Source organism: Camelus dromedarius, chromosome 12, assembly GCF_036321535.1.
Source record: "Camelus dromedarius isolate mCamDro1 chromosome 12, mCamDro1.pat, whole genome shotgun sequence".
In the NCBI taxonomy this organism is placed as follows: domain Eukaryota; kingdom Metazoa; phylum Chordata; class Mammalia; order Artiodactyla; family Camelidae; genus Camelus; species Camelus dromedarius.
In genome coordinates, this window is record NC_087447.1 from 65,445,576 (window position 1) to 65,463,633 (window position 18,058).

General features: G+C 38.1%; 1 protein-coding gene across 4 annotated transcripts in view; it reads right to left on the reverse strand.

Moving 5' to 3' along the window:
- Positions 1 to 18,058, reverse strand: part of CCDC82 (coiled-coil domain containing 82) — a 31,215-nt gene that overhangs the window by 1,518 nt on the left and 11,639 nt on the right. For 3 of the 4 annotated variants that reach the window (XM_064492839.1, XM_064492837.1, XM_064492838.1), the window contains 5 exons: positions 14,673 to 14,789; positions 13,910 to 14,002; positions 12,449 to 12,573; positions 10,659 to 10,829; positions 4,488 to 4,673 (listed from right to left, as the gene is read on the reverse strand). In XM_064492839.1, the coding sequence (XP_064348909.1) occupies positions 4,488 to 4,673; positions 10,659 to 10,829; positions 12,449 to 12,573; positions 13,910 to 14,002; positions 14,673 to 14,789 (692 nt within the window). The remainder of the gene's footprint in view (positions 1 to 4,487; positions 4,674 to 10,658; positions 10,830 to 12,448; positions 12,574 to 13,909; positions 14,003 to 14,672; positions 14,790 to 18,058) is intronic. The other variant, XM_031460616.2, reaches the window with a different exon arrangement.

The window sequence follows — 18,058 nt, forward strand, 5'->3', positions numbered from 1 at the left end:
AGTGCCAAAAGGAAGTATAGACACTGTCATGAGGATTCAGAGGAGAGGTTATCGTTAGCTGAGGTGGCCAGGGAGAGTGGCCTTTAAGCTGTCCTGGGGACAAAGGTTTGCAGGCAAAGATTTGGTGGAGAGTTTTCTCTAGGAGATGAAGGCCCGCACAACAACAACAAGACAGGGAAGTATGGGGTTTGACTGCGATCTGAGGCTCTCTAGGGGAGCAGAGAGAGAAGACTGAGCCAAAGACGCTGTGGTCAGAGAATTAAAAGCATGAAAAGCTAGGTTCCAGGGTTCAGCAATAATGTGACAGGCAATGGGAAGCCGCCAAAGGTCTTAAGGCAGGAGAGGGACATGATCTGAGGGGTATTAAAAAAAAAAAAAAGAGGTAAACATCCATTCCAGACTGGTATGGTGACTAGTTATGAGTTTACCATAATAATTTAGGTCATGAGGGCCTGAATTTGAGTGACAGCAATGAAGATGGCGAGGACAGAGCAGAGCAGGACAGGAGAAGAGAGGAGGCAGGATGATTTGGAGATTTCAAGGCTGACAGAGTGCGAGGTGCTTCCTTCAGGTGAGGAGAGGGACTGGCTTCTGAGCTCTGCTTCTACTCCCAGTGGGATGAGAGATGGTCCTGACAGCTCTGACTTCTATGGCGACAGGGACTTAGGGAAGGGTATGTGAAGAGTGTGTTTTCTTTCTAGAAAGGGGCCATGAAACCTTTCCTTCCACCAAAGACCTCTGACTAGACCACCTTGTCTGGAAAGAATGAAGAAGGGAACAGGAGGGGAGATAACCTGTGGACGACTCAAGGGTTCTGCGGGCAAAGTGCTCCAGCTTCTACGATGTGAGTAAAGTATCCCAGCCTTAGAAACCTATACCTTAAAAGTTTGACCGCTTTTGTGCTTTTTATGTTACCTTTCTTTATATTCTTTTTTTTTCTTATTTATTGAATTTCTTATGGAAAATTACAATCTATCCCCGCTACACAAAGAAAAGGAAGGAAGACGCCTCTTTGTTTTTATTACTAACAGCAGCTGATGTGAACTGGCCACTTTCTAATTGCTAGGCCCTATACAAAATGCTTAAAATGTGTTAGTAATTTAATCTCCTCAGTCAAAACCCTAATTATTACTATTGTGTTAGTTCCTGTTTTACCAAAGAGAAAACTTAGGCTTAGAGAAATAAAGTAACTTGCCACCAAATTCTACCACCAGAAAATATTTAAATCTGTGTTTTTAACCATTATAAGCCATTTCTGAGTTTGAAAGGGTGGGAGTGGGTGTGGCCTTAGCGTATAAAAAGAAAAACTAAACTAAAGGTAAAGCGAAACTCAGAGAGAAGGCAGGCAGTAATACCTGCCCATCCTCTCCACCTAAAGTTTCTGCTTCAGTCATTCTTCTTCACTAAAAATGTGTAGAGTTTGGATATTATGTCAACCCCTTAGCCTGCCAGCTGGACCTAGTGATGAAAACAGCTGAGATGTAGGAATGGAGTGTGAGGAAACAGGTCAGATCATACAAGAGTTTGGAGTCTTCTACTGAGAAGCAGCAGTTAGACCTGAAGAAAGGATGGGTTTGCCAAAGGGGGGAGATGAGAGAGGCTCAGGACCAAATCTAGCACAACAGGTACTTCTAAGCAGTGGTCCTCAATCTTCAATTTGCTTCAGAATCACTCAATTTGTTAAACATCGGGTGATTTAACACCCCCAAGGGTTCTCATTCAAAAGGTCTGCAGTGAGGCCAGGGATTGTTCATTTTTCACAAGCATCTAGGTGATTCTGACATAGGTCGTTTAGGACCATGTTTTGAAAAATAACAGTTTAAGGGGTGGAACAAAAGGAAAATGGGAAAAAAATGTTTGAAGCAGGGGAAAGAGAACAAGTGAGGAGCGTTTTAGGAAGGGGCAGGATATGCAACTATAATTTAAAATTCTTATTTATATAACAATTTTTGTGTAATACATTTAAAATTTACTTTAAATACAACTGTAAAACTGAAACTTGCTTCTATTGACACCCACCCCATCCCCCAAAATCCTGTCTGCAACTGCCCTGGAAACCCCATCATCGCATGCACTGTCTTCTTAAAGAAAAAGCATTTGTTAGAATTTTGCCAGTGGCATACGGTAGTGTGTTCTTCAGCTCTAATTTAGCATGTGACATATATTCCTATTACATTTATTATATATGTTGGTTTTATTATAATTTTCTTATCATTTGTTCTTTTCTTACACTTGAATTGCTCCTACCCTTAGTTTAAAAACAGATCTCCTTGTTCAGCTGTTGAGAGGAAGAAGAAGAATGAAGTCAGTCTAGTTGGCAGGTCTTTGGGAAGAAATGCTGAGGTACCCTGAGATAATGGAGGGAAAAGGCTTGGAGGAAGGGGAGGCAGGTAAGGGAAAAAGCAAGGTGTGAAACACAAGCCCGATGAGGAGAGACAGGGACAAACAGCCTGTGCAAGGTGAAGGAAGGGGTTCACATAATAACTGGGAGAACAGAAAGAGCCAAGGATATGGCCACTCAAGCAGCACTGAGCCCAGCCCTTGGAAAGGGCCAGAGTAACTGCGGCCAAGAGGAAGGCTCGCGTCACAGGAACAACGCAGCGTGTGGCTCAGAGACACACACCCCGACGGGTGGGCAGAGTGATGCTGGGAGCGTCGGAGCACTTGAGAGATTCTAAAATTTAATCACAGCACAAAAAGCTGCCTATGGATTTATACTGGCTATAAACTTCTGTAGTTTCTAGGAAATCTTTTGAGAATGTCTACAGACAAATATTTTTAAAGTAGGAGGGATCTCAAAAAGACAATGAAGCTCTTTGGTATTTTATGTGACAAAAAAATGTGCTTATTGCCCTAAACGTGCACCATCCTGAAATACCTCAATGCCCAATGCTAAGTGTTATTCTTTAAGCATAACATGACACTCAGCTTTCTTAAGAGTATTTTTCTTATTCCAGGTCCCTTCTATTGTCACAAACCTTGTTAAGCCTTCTCTAGGGTACTTAATTTGGAAAGGCTTTTACTTTTTTCTGAAGGAAGTTTAATGTTCTTCTCCCGTATATAATATTGTTATATAATATTCGCAGTACAAGCACAGTGATTTTGCTACACCTAGTACATAATTTTTTTTTAATGTGGTGTCCCGGTAGGTCTTTCAACTCCACTGGAGGGTTGGCAACACTTAAATGCATCAATAAAAGCACTTAAGAATGTCATGTCATCGAGGAAAATGAAGACGGGACGTACTGGGTAAGTGATGGCTCTTCCCCAAGGCAAATGAAAAAGCACAGAGGAAGGAAAGGGAGGAAGGACTGGGAGTGAGAGAAGTAGAAGCAAAGCAAAAGGTAAAAAGCTGAAGAGAGTAGAATGAGGGCAAGACGACTTAAGGGTCAAGATGTGGGGGGCAGGCAAGGCAATCCCTGGGTGGTGGTTTGTGGTGGGAGGATAACTGTCAAAGGGGAACCCCGTCTTGGTGTCCCTGTCCCACCAGGGGACCTCTGGGGAGCACATGAGGTCCTAAGAAGTTCCTGTTTCCTTGTTCTCGTTTTCTTTCCCTTCACCCCTAAGTTTACTCTCTGAGCTCTCTTCTGTTTTTATTTTCCTCTTTTACAAATTTCCTATGATATGAATAACCCAGGCAATAGATCTCAAGTCAGGCTTTTTTTTTTTTTTTAAGATTAAATATACTGTTGATCTGAGTTGCCTGAAAATCTAGTGTCTGTTCTCTCTTATACATTCACGTAACTAGACTTGTTTTAGAAGCTTGCAGTCATATTAATATTCTTCCCATGTACCATAACAATTCTAAAAGCTCTGTGAGCAGACCAGAGCTTCTGAGCTGCCAGCAGATCTTCGGGAATCCAGTGCACTCTTCAAAACCCCCACTTTATCCCTGACATCAAATTTAGTGATCAACAGGATATGGGGGAATCAAAATCAGTGCCGTGGCCTGAAACCTCTGCATTCCCCTTGATCTTCAGTTACAGTGCTTGCTGCCCAGTCCCATGTCCTCAAGAAGAGGATGTGGGTGGTATTAGACTGGCAGCCGAGATCCTTTCCTCAGATTGGCACCAGGTGCTTCTTCACTCTCAGGTCACAAGAACTGTTCTAAAGATAGGAAGCAGACAAGCAGAGGTGAGTCCTGTACTTTGTCAAAGAAAATAAGGGGACAATATATATGTCAGGAAAACCACACATATAAAAGTGAAAGGACAAAGGTCCTTCATTAAAGGACAGTATTCTTGCTGATTAAAATTTATCCCAAGAGCAGAGTGAATGCTTAGACCATCAGGGCACCTACTCGGGGCAGGACAATGATAAGCATGAAAGGAATGGGTGGAAGAAGAGAAAATACAAAGACAGGGAGAGAAGGAGAGGTTCTCTCTTAAATTGCACTGTTTTCTACTCTAATCATTTGTATCCTTTTGCTGATCAAAATCAGGCTCCAGAATCTACTGAATGAAATGGCTCTCCCATATTCACCTTACCTCCTCAATCCAGCCACTTTCCTTTGACTGATTGAAAATTCTTTCCACTGTTTCTTTAACTTGTTCATCCTCCACTTCTTCTGTCTTTGCAATGGAGCAACATTCCTGGTACAGCTTGAATTTAAAATGTTTCAGTTTATGATAAATTCTGGTACGATCAGCACAAATTCTGCCCACAGTAAACACCTAAACCAAGAAACAAACATCATCTGATATATGAAGTGAATATATAGTAATGAGTGTACAGCCTTTCTGGTTTTTTTAAAAGTAGAATCTAAAAAATTCATTACTTTAAAAAAATTTATATGATGAGTCCTTTATCTTCTCTTATTTACACATCTCAACTTAACAAAAACTGAGCACCTGCTATGTTTCAAGTATTGGGCTAAGCACTGGAAATATATAAGTAAAAGATGTACCACCTGTATTCAGGGAATTTACAGTCCTGGGAGAAAAGCAAATGATTACAAAACAATGTGCCAAATGCTATGCACGAGATGCAATCAAGGTACAGAGAAGGGACAATTAACCCAATCTTAAAAGGAGGAGGGTCTTCAATTAGGTGATGCTGGAACAAAGTCTTTAGAAAACAGTTAACCAAGTTTGGGAAGGAGGAGAAAAATGGCTTGCAAGGCAAAAGGATGGGCACACCCAAAATCAAGAGAAACATGCAAGCTATCGTGTGTATACACAGGGTCCTGAGGTAAAAACGCCTGGGTTATGATCATTTTCTAGCTTACAAGCAACAGGTAAACTGAAACAAATTCTCATACCAACACGAAATACTGGTAGTTTTTAATTAAATACTCTTTTCCAAAAATATTCTGCAAAGTAAAAAAAATACTTGTGTTTAACCATATTTGTTTCCTTAATGAGTCTGATGTGATTATAACACATTAATATTTTATTGTTAGAAAATTACAGAAAGTTTGATTTTTATGTTTATATGGACTTCTAGGAGTCTATGATTAAGAATACTCTTCTTGTGTAATCAACTGTTCTCTTCCAGAATGTTTTGAATGTATACTTTGTTATATACACACCTATAGCTAAATCAGGAAAGCAGTGTCACTGTATTGACCAAATTATATACAAATGTACCTACATTATTTCACTCATTGTAGAAAATGCATCAGAAAGGGCTCCGAACATTATAACATGATCAGTCTTATTCTCACGGAGTAACCTGAGGACACAGATGAACTTCTTGCTAACTTACATATTTGTCTCTGTGTCTACATGCAGAATGGGTTATGCTCTCATGAATTCAGTACAAGTGATACAGTCACACTAATGACCAATGTAACTTGTATTCTATCTGGAAAAAAACTGCACTGTTTTTCTGAAGCCACACTGTAAGGGATCACACAGGAGATGAGTTCAATAAACAACACGAGAATACATTGGCAAAAACAAAAGTTAAATATGATGATCAGCAACAGTCAGGTTTGATGCACCGTGTTGTGAAGATGGTATTTGGGATTTCTTAACAATCTTTCTTAAAATCTCTAAAAGCTGAAGAAAAGCATGCTCAGATTTCTGTTCATGCTCTGCGAAAACCTTTCTGTTTTTTCCAGATCATCCGACATAGTCAGGTATTACTGTACCTTGCTTGCTTTAAGTATCTTTCTCGCTGCAACATTATCATCAAACCAGTCATATCAATTACAGTTCACCTGCCAAAACCGCCCACTTTGAGTAAAAAAACACCACACAGTTGCAGTGGACAGTAGGGGCACCCTGTGTGTCTCCTTTTCTGCCATCAGAACAGATTAAGTCTCCCATGGCTGTTTTGGATAAAATACAGTAGGACAATCATATCATTTTTTTTATTTCTATCACACTGCATTCTACATTTCCACAAAACAAGAGGAATTTATCTGTATAGAATTCTTAAGCTGGGAAAAGAGGGAAGGAGAGGTGTTTAAAAATCCCTATTTTTTTTCCTGGATGAAACAAAAATATCCATTGAAAATAATAATCATGATAATGTACTTCTTTCCAGTTCTAATTCCTACCCTCTTGGCATCTACTTATACTTATGTAGGTCAATAAACCCAAAACTACCTTTAGAATATTCTCACACTATTTTTCTCCTGAATATGTGATTACATTTTATATGGAAGAGCCTAAACCTGTTAGTAAGGCTTCAGAGAAAACAGGAAATGTGTATAGTAGCTGTAATACTGCAAGTGGACCTCTCCTCTCCCCCTACCCATTCTGGTGTATTGTCATAGCTCACTCTACCGTATGAAGTACATACAGTGCGTATCACACAGCACAGCAGACACTGTAGGATTCCATTTATGTGAAGTACTAAAATAAGTGAAATTAATCTATGCTGTTACAACAGTGTCCTTAAATGTCCAGAAATGTATTCAGAGAGTACTTTCAATTAATTAATTGCATTTCTGGACACTATTCTAACAAGATAGACAGTATTAAAAAAATTGCCCGAGAGAGAGAGAGAAATGATAAGTTCTTTGATGATTATCTCAAAGCAGATAAGCAAAGTGATATAGAAATGATTACTAACCCACTATGCAGGGTTAGCACAGTTCTATGAACTGATAAACCTGAGAGTAACTGAGTCATCTCAAATATCAGTGTGAACTATATTATGTGATCCTACATATCCAAAGATATAATTGGAAACCAAGCTAAAAACTCTCACCAAATTCTCCTAGAGCAGAAGATGGTGAATTGCAAAGCAATAGAAGTAATCTGATTTGTAATTTATTAGATACAGCTTGTGAAAATTAAATTAGCCCTGGTTAGCAAACTAAGGCAATGAAATATAACACAACATGCATTATGCACATTGGCAACATCCAGCTAACTGTAGGTTAGCGTTTTGAGGTATTCCTCTAGGCCCTCATTTATATACGGAGGAGCAGCCAGCTCCTTAAGGAAAATGAAGTATAGAGAAAAAAGTAAAACGATTCTCAAGTAAAGAGGAAGGATGGGAAGCAATTGGATTTTCTGTCCCTCGGTCTCTAGAAACATTTAGTGCAATAGGCTGAGTCAAAGGTTTCTGTTTCCTCTTGGTCTGTTTCTTGCATGGACACATTACACACAGCCACTTGCCTCAAAATTACTGCCTGTTCCTATTGGATCTTAAGCATCTTGAAGAGTCTGGACAGACTCTGGGCAAACCTGAAAAACTGACTGCTGTCAGCCCTCCTAACTGCCTCTCAGATTTCACATCTCTTTGCTCCATGTGACTTTCTTCTCATCTATGCCCTCAGACTTCATCACAACCTGGTGGTCCAAGGCCTCTCATCTCAGTACCCTACCCAAGACGGCTGTAACTAAACTTACAGTCATCTCTCAGTATTCCTGGGGATTGGTCCTCGGACCCTCCCTGATACCAAAATCTGCAGATGTTCAAGTCCTAGTCCGGCCTCCATATCTATGGAATCCTCTCCAAGGATTCTACCAAGTGAAGATGTAAACACAGTTAACCCTTGAACAACACAAGTTTGAACTGCGCTGGTCCACTTTAGATGTGGATTTTTTTTCAGTAAATATACAGTCAGTCATCCGTATCGGCAGATGGGGAATCACGGAGGGCCACCTGTGGGACTTGAGCATCTGTGGATTTTGGTGTCTGCAGTGGGTCCTGGAACCAATACCCCGTGGTTACCGAGGGACAGCTGCCTGGGTTGGCTGAATCCGCAGATGAGGTAACTGCCCTCCCCCACAATGTGAAGAGCCAACTATATAATTATTTAAAGAAATCTGAATATAAGTGGACCTGGGCAGTTCAAACCCCTGTGGTTCAAGTACTCTCTCCCACTAATTCCACTTTCCATTAAAGCATCTTTTAAAGAAGCTTATCTTAGGTAAGGAAGGACAAAAGTTCCATCATTAAAAAGTTCACTACAGTCGTTCTTTTAAAGTATTATTTTCACCTTAAAAGAGAAACCTAGTTAACCCCCAAGGAATCTCAATTTTACATAACTACGAGCAGCAACACAAAATGGAGAATTAATTTTCAAAATAACCTGAGGGTGGATGTGGGGTGGTCGCGATCTCTTTAACGCCTTGGATTAAAAACAGGTTTGTTGTTTTCTCTCTTCCTTTTCTTTGTCCTTTCCCTTCCCCCTTTCCTTTCCTTTCCATACATGCACTGACATTGTGGTTCAGTACGATATAAAATAGATTTTAGTAAGTGATTCTTCCCTTTAAGGAAAAAATTACTGAAAAATATTAAATATTAATATTAAAGAATTTCAACCACACTATCTTAATAAACACAATAGCGAGCTGAATGTTCGTGTGCAGCTATACATACACACACACACTTACACAGACGCGTGGACGGTACATATCCCTCTGATTTCACTTTCACCTAGCGTGATTTCATGCGATTCATACATATTATTTCAGTGGTTCTATCATATTCTGTCACAAATGGTGGTACATATAGCTAATTAGATCACTACTCTAATTTTTTTGAATTATTTCCAATTTTTGTGTTATAACAATGCTTCAATGAACTTCATGATTATGTCATTTGTTTTCATTTAACTGCTTTGCCTAGGACAAATGAACAGGCACTGAACATGGATAGCATTGTAACTCTGGCTATACAGAATTTATACAATAGCAATCCAGGATTCTAAAAAGATACGTCACATCCTTTCTTTCTCTAGGAAGAATCTTACTGTCCATGAAACTGCTAGTTTCAAGGCAACCTTGATGGAACTGCATTCTATCATTTGACTTAAAAATGCTGCGCTACTTTAAGAGCTCTCAGCTGGCATCTTAAGGTATTAACTGTATGCCATTAAATGCAGAATAGTCATTTGTCAATATATTTGTTAACTTTTATGTTCTGCCATTGTGCAACTGGTGTATTCATGTTCTTTGCTTTTATTTATGAACTCTCTCTTAATTTTTTGGATATTTGAATTAATTATTTTATACAGAATCTTTATTCCTTCACAGGAATGTCAGAATTCCAGAAATGGTTTCCCAGCTCACTTCCCTCTCCGGGATTAGCTGTGGACAGCAAAAAGAATAGATGTACGGCAATATTCCTGATCTACACAACAGCACATGATCCTTAAAGTAGTAAGTCACTTTTATTAGGATTCTAGGTATCTTATTTAAAAAATCATAGGTCAGTTTGTAAACAGTGGGGAAGTTTGCATATGACTATGTTGGGAAAAGAAATGTGTATTCATAGTAACTTGCCAAATAAAACATCGAAGACTAATTCTGAATTCATTATCCCCATAAGAATTTTCTATGTGATTCTTGCAACCCAGATTGTTCAATGGGATCTGCTCAGTTGTTGCCCAGGAGAACTGAGGAACTTCAACTACCCAACCTAGTGGAATTCAGATAAACAGTGTATTTCTATCTTAATAATAGACTGGCAATATTTAGATGCAACTTCGCTTCTCTAACTAGCCCCCCAAACTCATACCCCCTTTATGGGTAAAGACTCACCAGAGGAAGCTCTCAATATTTCTATTTTTGCATTTATAAATGCAATACTTTTATAAAGATTAAAAAATAAAAAATAAAGATTAAAATAAAGATTAAAAATTAAAAAAGTGCATCTGCACTTTTTCTCTCTTCACATTGTACTGCTCTGTTCTTGTTTATCAAATATTTTTCTTCAAATATTTCCAATATTTTCCTCTGTTTTGTCTCTTCACTCAAAATTAACAGCACCTTAAGTATATGGTGATTGCTCTAGGCTCTGACACGACACCCTTCCTATATGGTCTAGGTTGAAGCACAGGTTTCCTTCAATTCTCACATTGGGGTGGACGAGGCATCTTTAATTGTTTGCAGATTGTCAGTTTGGTAGATTATCTTCCCTAAAATTTCCTTTGGGGTCAAATTTGCCTTTGGACTCAAAAGGGACTTCTGCTTCCCCTGCCCCAGTTGTCTCCTTTTCCATCCTCATCCTATCCCCTCTGCTGCCCCAGCAGTTTGGATGATGTGTACTTAGACAATACTTGCTGACTTCTCTATCTGACTGAATCTGCTGGGTAATACAGGTTTTCACATTCAAAACCTGGACACTCTTCCCTTGTACTCTTTTCTCTTCTCCTAGTGCTTCGTCCGTCTGTGAAAATAACACGGTTATTTGTGCAGGCTTATTTAGTGAACAATTCTAAACGCTGAAAACTAAAAAGGGGGGGGGAGTACCTGCTTATCATGTGACATGAAGTCATCTGTTTCCATAGTCCTGGTGTTATACAACTTTCCTGACAGATGCACTGAATATTTACAGTGGCGATGCAGTCCACAAGCCTGGCAGGAACAGTTCTCAGGATTCTTCAGATGAATACTCACATTAGAATAATTTTCTACCCGCTCCTGAAAATAATTTAAAAATGTAATGAAGTTTTAAAGGATAAGAAAAGCAACAATGAGTAAAACATAAAAAGAGCCCAACCAAATTAAAACCAAGATTAGGAATTACAATAATGGGACAACATGTAGGAGCAAAACACACGCACCTTAGCACTGAGTGCATAGTAGATGTTTGACAAGATATATTTAAATGCAAAAGAAAAATTTATAATTTAGACTATTAAATGAAAAGAAACCAGATTAGGAAAAAATTAATTTCATATCCCTCAAATTTCTGTGTCACTAATTAGCAGTGCTCTTCACAGGTTTTAATTTACTTCTCGTCCCTCCTCTCATCTCTAGATGTAATAATTAGTTAAAATAGGAAAGGAGCAGAAAAAAAAAATCCAGGATAATATAATAAAAAGATGAATTCATTTAGGTTAGTAAAACATTGAGAAAAACAAAATCACGTTCAGCCTCCATTATATATTTTCCACCAAACATTCCAGAAATAATTTCATTCTCCTATGGTTACTTACTAAAGTACTATGAAAATAAACAAGTTTGAACTAGGATTGCTAGATGGCCAGTATTGATATGGCCAGTCTAATAGCTGAGTTAGCAAAGAGCAAACAAACAGAAAATATGTAGCATTCATGAATAAGTTTTATTAAGTTGTGAAATTACTTGTGCTGGGGCTATTTTTGCTTATGCTCTAGGTCTGGGCTAGATCCACTGTTCTAATCAGTAGCATGCACAAGTTTACCACGATATTCAAAATGCATACAGTGAGCACATTAGCCGGGTTACAATCCACGCTACTGGGTGATTTAAGTGCTAGGAGGACTGTAAGGAACTTGAATGTCTACTATCTTGCCATCCTTCCTCTTGCTAGTCATTAGAAGATAGAATGTTAGAAGTACGGAGGGAAAAAAAAAAAGCCTGGAAATCATATAGTACAGCTCCTGCTCTTAGATGAAGTAGAAACCCAGGGGATAACATGGAATCAAATAAATCTTATAAATTAAAAAGATGCTTCCCCCAAATTGGTAGAATTACAAAATCTTCAGGTGGAGAAGGATGTCAAGGCCTACACAGGCCAGTGTTTACCCAATTGTGTTACAGAAACCAGTATCCCAGCAGGTGGTAATCGATATTTCATGGAAAGGAGCCTCAGAGTAAAACACAAATTTGGAAAATATTACATTCTAACTTGCCCCTTTGAAGATTTACAGTATTAATTCACATATTAATGCTCCTTGAAAAGTCCTCTAGTTAAGTTACACCTACTGTTTCTCAACCTTCTTTAACAATGGAACTCCCTTTCCTGAAATAGTTAACATCCTGTGAGACAATCCCCTCATTTTAACAGATGGGCTAAACCCTAGAGATGCTCTAAAGTTATCATCATTTAGAAATACTTAATGATTGCACTACAGACATAACTCTTACAGGACAGATACAACAAGTGTGAATAGTTAAAACAGTAACAGCCTTTGGAAGAGGTGAGAAACAAGCTGATTATTTAACAAAGAAAAATGCCAATAATTTAGAAGGTTATTCAGTCTGACTGGATATTGAAATCCTGAGAGGGCTCCCCCTCCCTCACCAGAGATCCCAAAACAAATAAAATTGTATACCTTATATTGCTCTTTCCAACGACTTCTAGAAACTAAGCTCTCTAGACGAGGCTGAACAAAGCGATCATCCAAATAGTGAAGAGACGTCAACATATCTTGTGCGTATGACTTTTGCCTGGTGCCATCTGTTCAGGGACAGGACAACAACAGTAAGAACAATCACTCTGCCATTATGAAAGATTTAAGTAATTGGAGAGTTAAAGAGTGCTTCCCACAGTTTTAGGAAGATACTTGGTTGGTTAGAAACATTTAAAATTTAAAAAAATTAAAAATTATGAAGTTGAAAAAGAAAATCATTCCATCAGAGCAGTAGGGAAAGGGGGGAGTCACACAGATCCCCTAACTGTTCCTTGAACACATTAAACTTACTCTTTCCTAAGGGTCTACTTGCCGTGCTCTCTGCTAGATCCACGCATTAATTCCTCCCGTCACTTCGTGCAGGTTTCTATTCAAAAGTTACCTCTAGAGAGACCTCTGACCAATCTAACACTGACTTTCCTTTATTACTCTTGATCTCCTTACCCTATTTATATTTTTTTCAAGAATTAATCCCTAGCTTAAATCATATTATGTTTGTTTACTCATTAATTGTCTCTCCCATTAGACTTGAAGCAGCATGAGGTAGGAATCTTCTATGTCACAGTCATTGCCATATTCCTAGCCCTTGAATAATGCCTGGCCCTTAATAGACACTCAACAAATATTTGTCCAATAAATTTTGAATGAAATCTGACTTTGGCACTTAGGTTGATATTCAACACAACATATTTATAGTCTGCATGAAGAGTCAGATTCTGTGCTAGATGTAAAGTACACAAAAAGTATTCCTCTCACACTCGTGGAAGGGAGGGAGGCAGCAGGATATTTTCAACACAGTCTGCAAAGTGCACACGCATCAGTACCACCATGCTCAGGATAATGAGAGCACAAGTGAGGGAGTGACAACTACTACTTGACTAGGCCATAGATGGCTTTCATAGTGGAAATGATTTCACATTCACCTGGAAAAATCTAGGGTAGAAAGGGATTACATTCTACAAGCATATTCTAAAGGCACAAAAGCCTAAAAAAGCATATAAATTTTGGTGAAATTCAAGCAGATTAGGCTGGGACAACCCCCTGGTGTTGAATGATCCTGCTGTTTTATTAGTATATGTCCTATATCCTCAAGCTCACTGTGGACTCTTGAAAGGCAAGGGATTTAATTTTTTTGTACTTTCACATAACACAAATGACAAGTACTAACACATTTTTTATATGAATGGACTTTTGGTGTAGTCAATCCCAGAGGGAACAACTGGCCTTAAGAATGGTCTCCTTGGTTTAAACACACACAAACACACACACACACACACACACACACACACACACACACACACGTATATACATATAAAACAATGAGGTGGTTTAAAAACTGTAAAAAAATAAGCCCTGATTGCTCCATTCATATTATTTACTTACCATATAATGTTCCCAGAAAAGATTCATCTAAAGCATTGATCAGAAGAGCCTTCACAACTCTTTCAAAGTGAGTATAGTGGTCACTAAAAGAATCTGAAATTAATTGTAAATAAACATGAGAATCTGGTAGACAAAACAACTCCTTGAACACACTAGCTTCCTTTCTCCAGGGCTAAGAAATTAACACTATAAAAAGGAGAAATCACTTATGTATCCTAATTTCATAGCTGGCTTGGTAACTTGTTTAGTCACTGAGAAAAATCTCCATTTTCCAGATTTACTGGCTTCTAATTCAAAGTTTCTAGTCATTATTTCAAATAATTTTCACTTTCCAAACTTATTAAGGGGAAACCACTCAGGGAATACTAAGAGATATGTTGTGGGGAAAAAAAAAATCAAAATCATCCCCTGTGCACTGAAGTTTAATTATCGACTTGATAATTAGAGTGAGAGAGCAGAGAAAAAAACCTCTAGAGGCAGACTGTCCAATACGTGAATGAAACTCCGTTCTTATTCCTTATCTCTAAAATGTGTTACATATGAAATTGTCCAGGAAACTGCTACCCTAGCCAGAATCCCAATGGCTATAAAAACTCAAATTCCTTTTCTGCTGCCACAGATTGAGGATTTTCCACAACAATTTAGCAAAGTTATGCCTTCCCTTTCTCATACCAAATATGAGAGGCTACTTTCCCACTAACCCAGTCTGGTCCAAGGAATCATCTGCTGTGGGGCGCTAGGCAATAAGAGAGAAGGTCCCTACTATTTCCCATTGCTCTTGGGTCGAGGTTGGCTATGGTTGTGGAAATGTTCTCTATCAAACATGACCCCTTCTTGATCCAAATGGTCAGCACAGAACATCTGTCCCTGCTCTGGGCACCTGTGAAGACATATTAAGGGCTGCCTGAGTATTTCAGGAAAAGTGGAAGATTCTTAAAAAAGGATTAAAGTAAAAAAAAAAAAAAAAAAAAAAAAGACCTATTATTAGCATCCATGAGTGAATTTTGACTTTGCTTTCAACTGACATAAAACAGAGATGGAATTTAACATGAAGTCATCTTTTTATTTATCTTTTAGTTACTAAAAGGGCTGTATAAATCTTATTTTAGACTCTAGGGAAAAATTTTAATAGGCATCTATTTTAAATAAAACACCTTATTGAGGTACCAAAGTGGCTAAAATAAAGCAGTAACAAAACTACTTGACAATAGCAGATAATCTGCAGTGGGCCCTTAGAGTTCAGAGGGCCCATGATCAATTGAAAATTGCAAAAACTAATCATAGCCATTTATGAATATAACTGGAAAATGAAATAGTAGTTCAACAGTATTCAACTTTGATTAGACTTCCATCAACTTCTGGATATAAAATCAAATTCATCCCTTCTGCACCTGAGTTTGATATCAAACAAATTGAAATAGAATTTTAAACTTTTATTCCACTGAATTTATCAGTCTGAATGTGCTAATGCCCAATGTTGCCCACCTGCTGTAGAGTTTTGGGAACTGATGCTTTATTAGGGCAAAGACCCTAATAGTGTTTCTTTAGGATTCGGAGTCAAAGGCAAGGGCAGAGAATCAGAGTCATCTGGAGAGATTTTTCCCTAACCACAGAATCCTCCTGCTGATGAGTGTCAGAATCTCCTCCTAGAGAGTCAGGAAGAAGGCTGCAGTTTCATCGTGTTTGAGTGCATGGGTGGGTGGTGGTGGAATTATGCTCCTGGCATCTCAAATTATTGAGCAAGTGTAGGCCAGGCATCATTTTATACACTTGCATGCATTTGCTTTATTTCTCACAACAAGTCTATCGGGTACTGTCATGACCCTTGGTTTATTTCTGCTTGAGGAAACAGATACAAAGAGGATGAAAAACTTCCCTAAGATCACACAGCTAGTTACGTGCTGGAACCAAGGCTGGGCCCCAGTCTGACTTCAGATTTCATGCTACAATCCCCTACATAGATGCTGTACTGCATGGAAGTTAGACTTGATACTATCACACCTCAGAATATGGAATTTTACAATTGGATGGGAAATTGGAGAAAATAAAAATCAAACCCCTCATCTTAAGATTAATAAAAATGACACTCACAATGATGAGATAACTTATCCAAGGTTACACAACTAGATAGAGGCAGAGTCAGGACGAGAGCTCAGACTTCCTCCAGAACTTTTGTCCTTCCTTTAATTCCTATATATTGGATGCACTTCTGTCAAATATCTTAGAAACATTGTTTAAAACTCCCCTCCATGATTATAAAAATTGCAAAAGTATACAGGAGAAAACCAACAATATTTGGGTTTATGCATAACTTGACTTTTTCCAAGGTAGCTAATCAGTTTCCCCACGCCAAATCAGTGGAGAGTTAAGTCATTTTCTGAGCATCCTTTATCATGTACGTCACATACATGCCAAGCTTTCGCTTCAGCACCATCTACCCTTCCGGCTGACCTGGCTGTCATTCTCATGTCAGTACTACACTGCTTTACTTCCTGCAACTTTATAACTTTTTATATCTGGTGGGGCAAGTCCTTCCACTTTATTTTTTGTTTTCAGATTTTATTGATTCTCATCTATTTGTTCTTCCAAGTGAACTTTAGGCTTGTCTTTGCAAAGCTGAATCAAAAAAATTAATTTCAGAAGATATAACTTCTTGTACAATTTATTACCTCCCAGAGACATACTTCCCTCTCCTTTTATTCATGTTTCCTTTACTATTTCACCGTAAAATTTATTCTTGTACCTAGAGAGTCATGCTTTTTCTTATAAGATTTAGCCCAGTAACTATGTTATTTGCTGGTGTAAATGGAATTTTCCCTCATTATATCTTCTGAACAATTATTCACAGTGTATAAGAGAACTATTGAGCTTTGATATTTACTGTGAATCTGATCATTTTTCTGAGATCTTTTTCTAAGAAAAATAAGCCACCTGGAACATTATAGAGCTGGAGAGAGCGACACCATTCGGGAATTCCTGGGCACTGACTGCTTTCTCCTCCAACCCCGAGAAGATGCAGGCTTGCTAGTGCTAAGTTCATTTCAAGAACCAAGAGAATGTTTCTCTCTTAGGCAGAAGCACATGGATTGTTGGGGTACTTTCTTCTGGAATGGAGGTGTAAGTGCAGTGTAAGGGAGCAGCGGCAGAGCAAGAAAGGGACCCCCTTTTCTATTCCAACAAGTGCCCCCAACCCCACACAGAGAAAAAAAAGAACTTAAGAAAAATATGGAAATAGATGCTGTATTTACTCCCGCTCTCAATATTTTCACATCCTCTGTCTTGACTTTTATATCCTTGCTTAAATAAGTCAGAAACTGATAGCTGTGTATATATTATCATATTATGCTCAATAATAAATGTGTTTTCCTTTTCAATAGTTATATTTCTTGTTTTACTTTCATGTCTGTTGCATTATTGAAATCAGCTAGAACAAAGTCAGTAGGAAATATTTTTGTCTTGTCCTTTATTTTAAAGAGAATATCTCCAGCGCTTAACTATGATGTCAGAGCTTGGTTTAAAATATTCTTTGTTATGTAAAGGACATATGCTCATATTACTATTTTTTAAGACTTTATAAAAAACCAGATATGGGTATTGAATTTTATCAAATGCCTTTTTAGAATCTGTTGAAATTATTATTTTTTTCTCTTTTGACATAATATGGCACCTAATATTAAACCATTTTTATAGTTCTAAAAAGAATGGTTAGGGGACTTTTTCTTTTCTCTTGGAATTAAAAAAATATTTCCTTCATGTGCCTATTTGAAAATCTTCATCAACTTGGGACGTGAGCCTCTTTGACCTGCGTAAACAGGCGTGTTTGGAAACTCAAGAATATTTTCTTTTCTCATATCTTTGAATTCGTATGTCTTTACATCCAAAAACATGCTATGCCTCTTATTATAGTCAAATCTTTTACATCTCACTAAGATTATATAATTTTCTTCCTTTACATTTCATTTTGTTCTATATTCCCACCCACCTCTCGCTCCCCAGGAATTTGTGAACTAGGGCCTTCATTTCTATCCCTTTATGGATTATCTTCTCCTTCAGAAAGGTTTTCTTTTTCTTTATGCTAGAACTTCTTGGGTTTAACCTATATATCATTAATGAAATTTTCTGTATGGTTAATTCTGTTCTCTACCACTT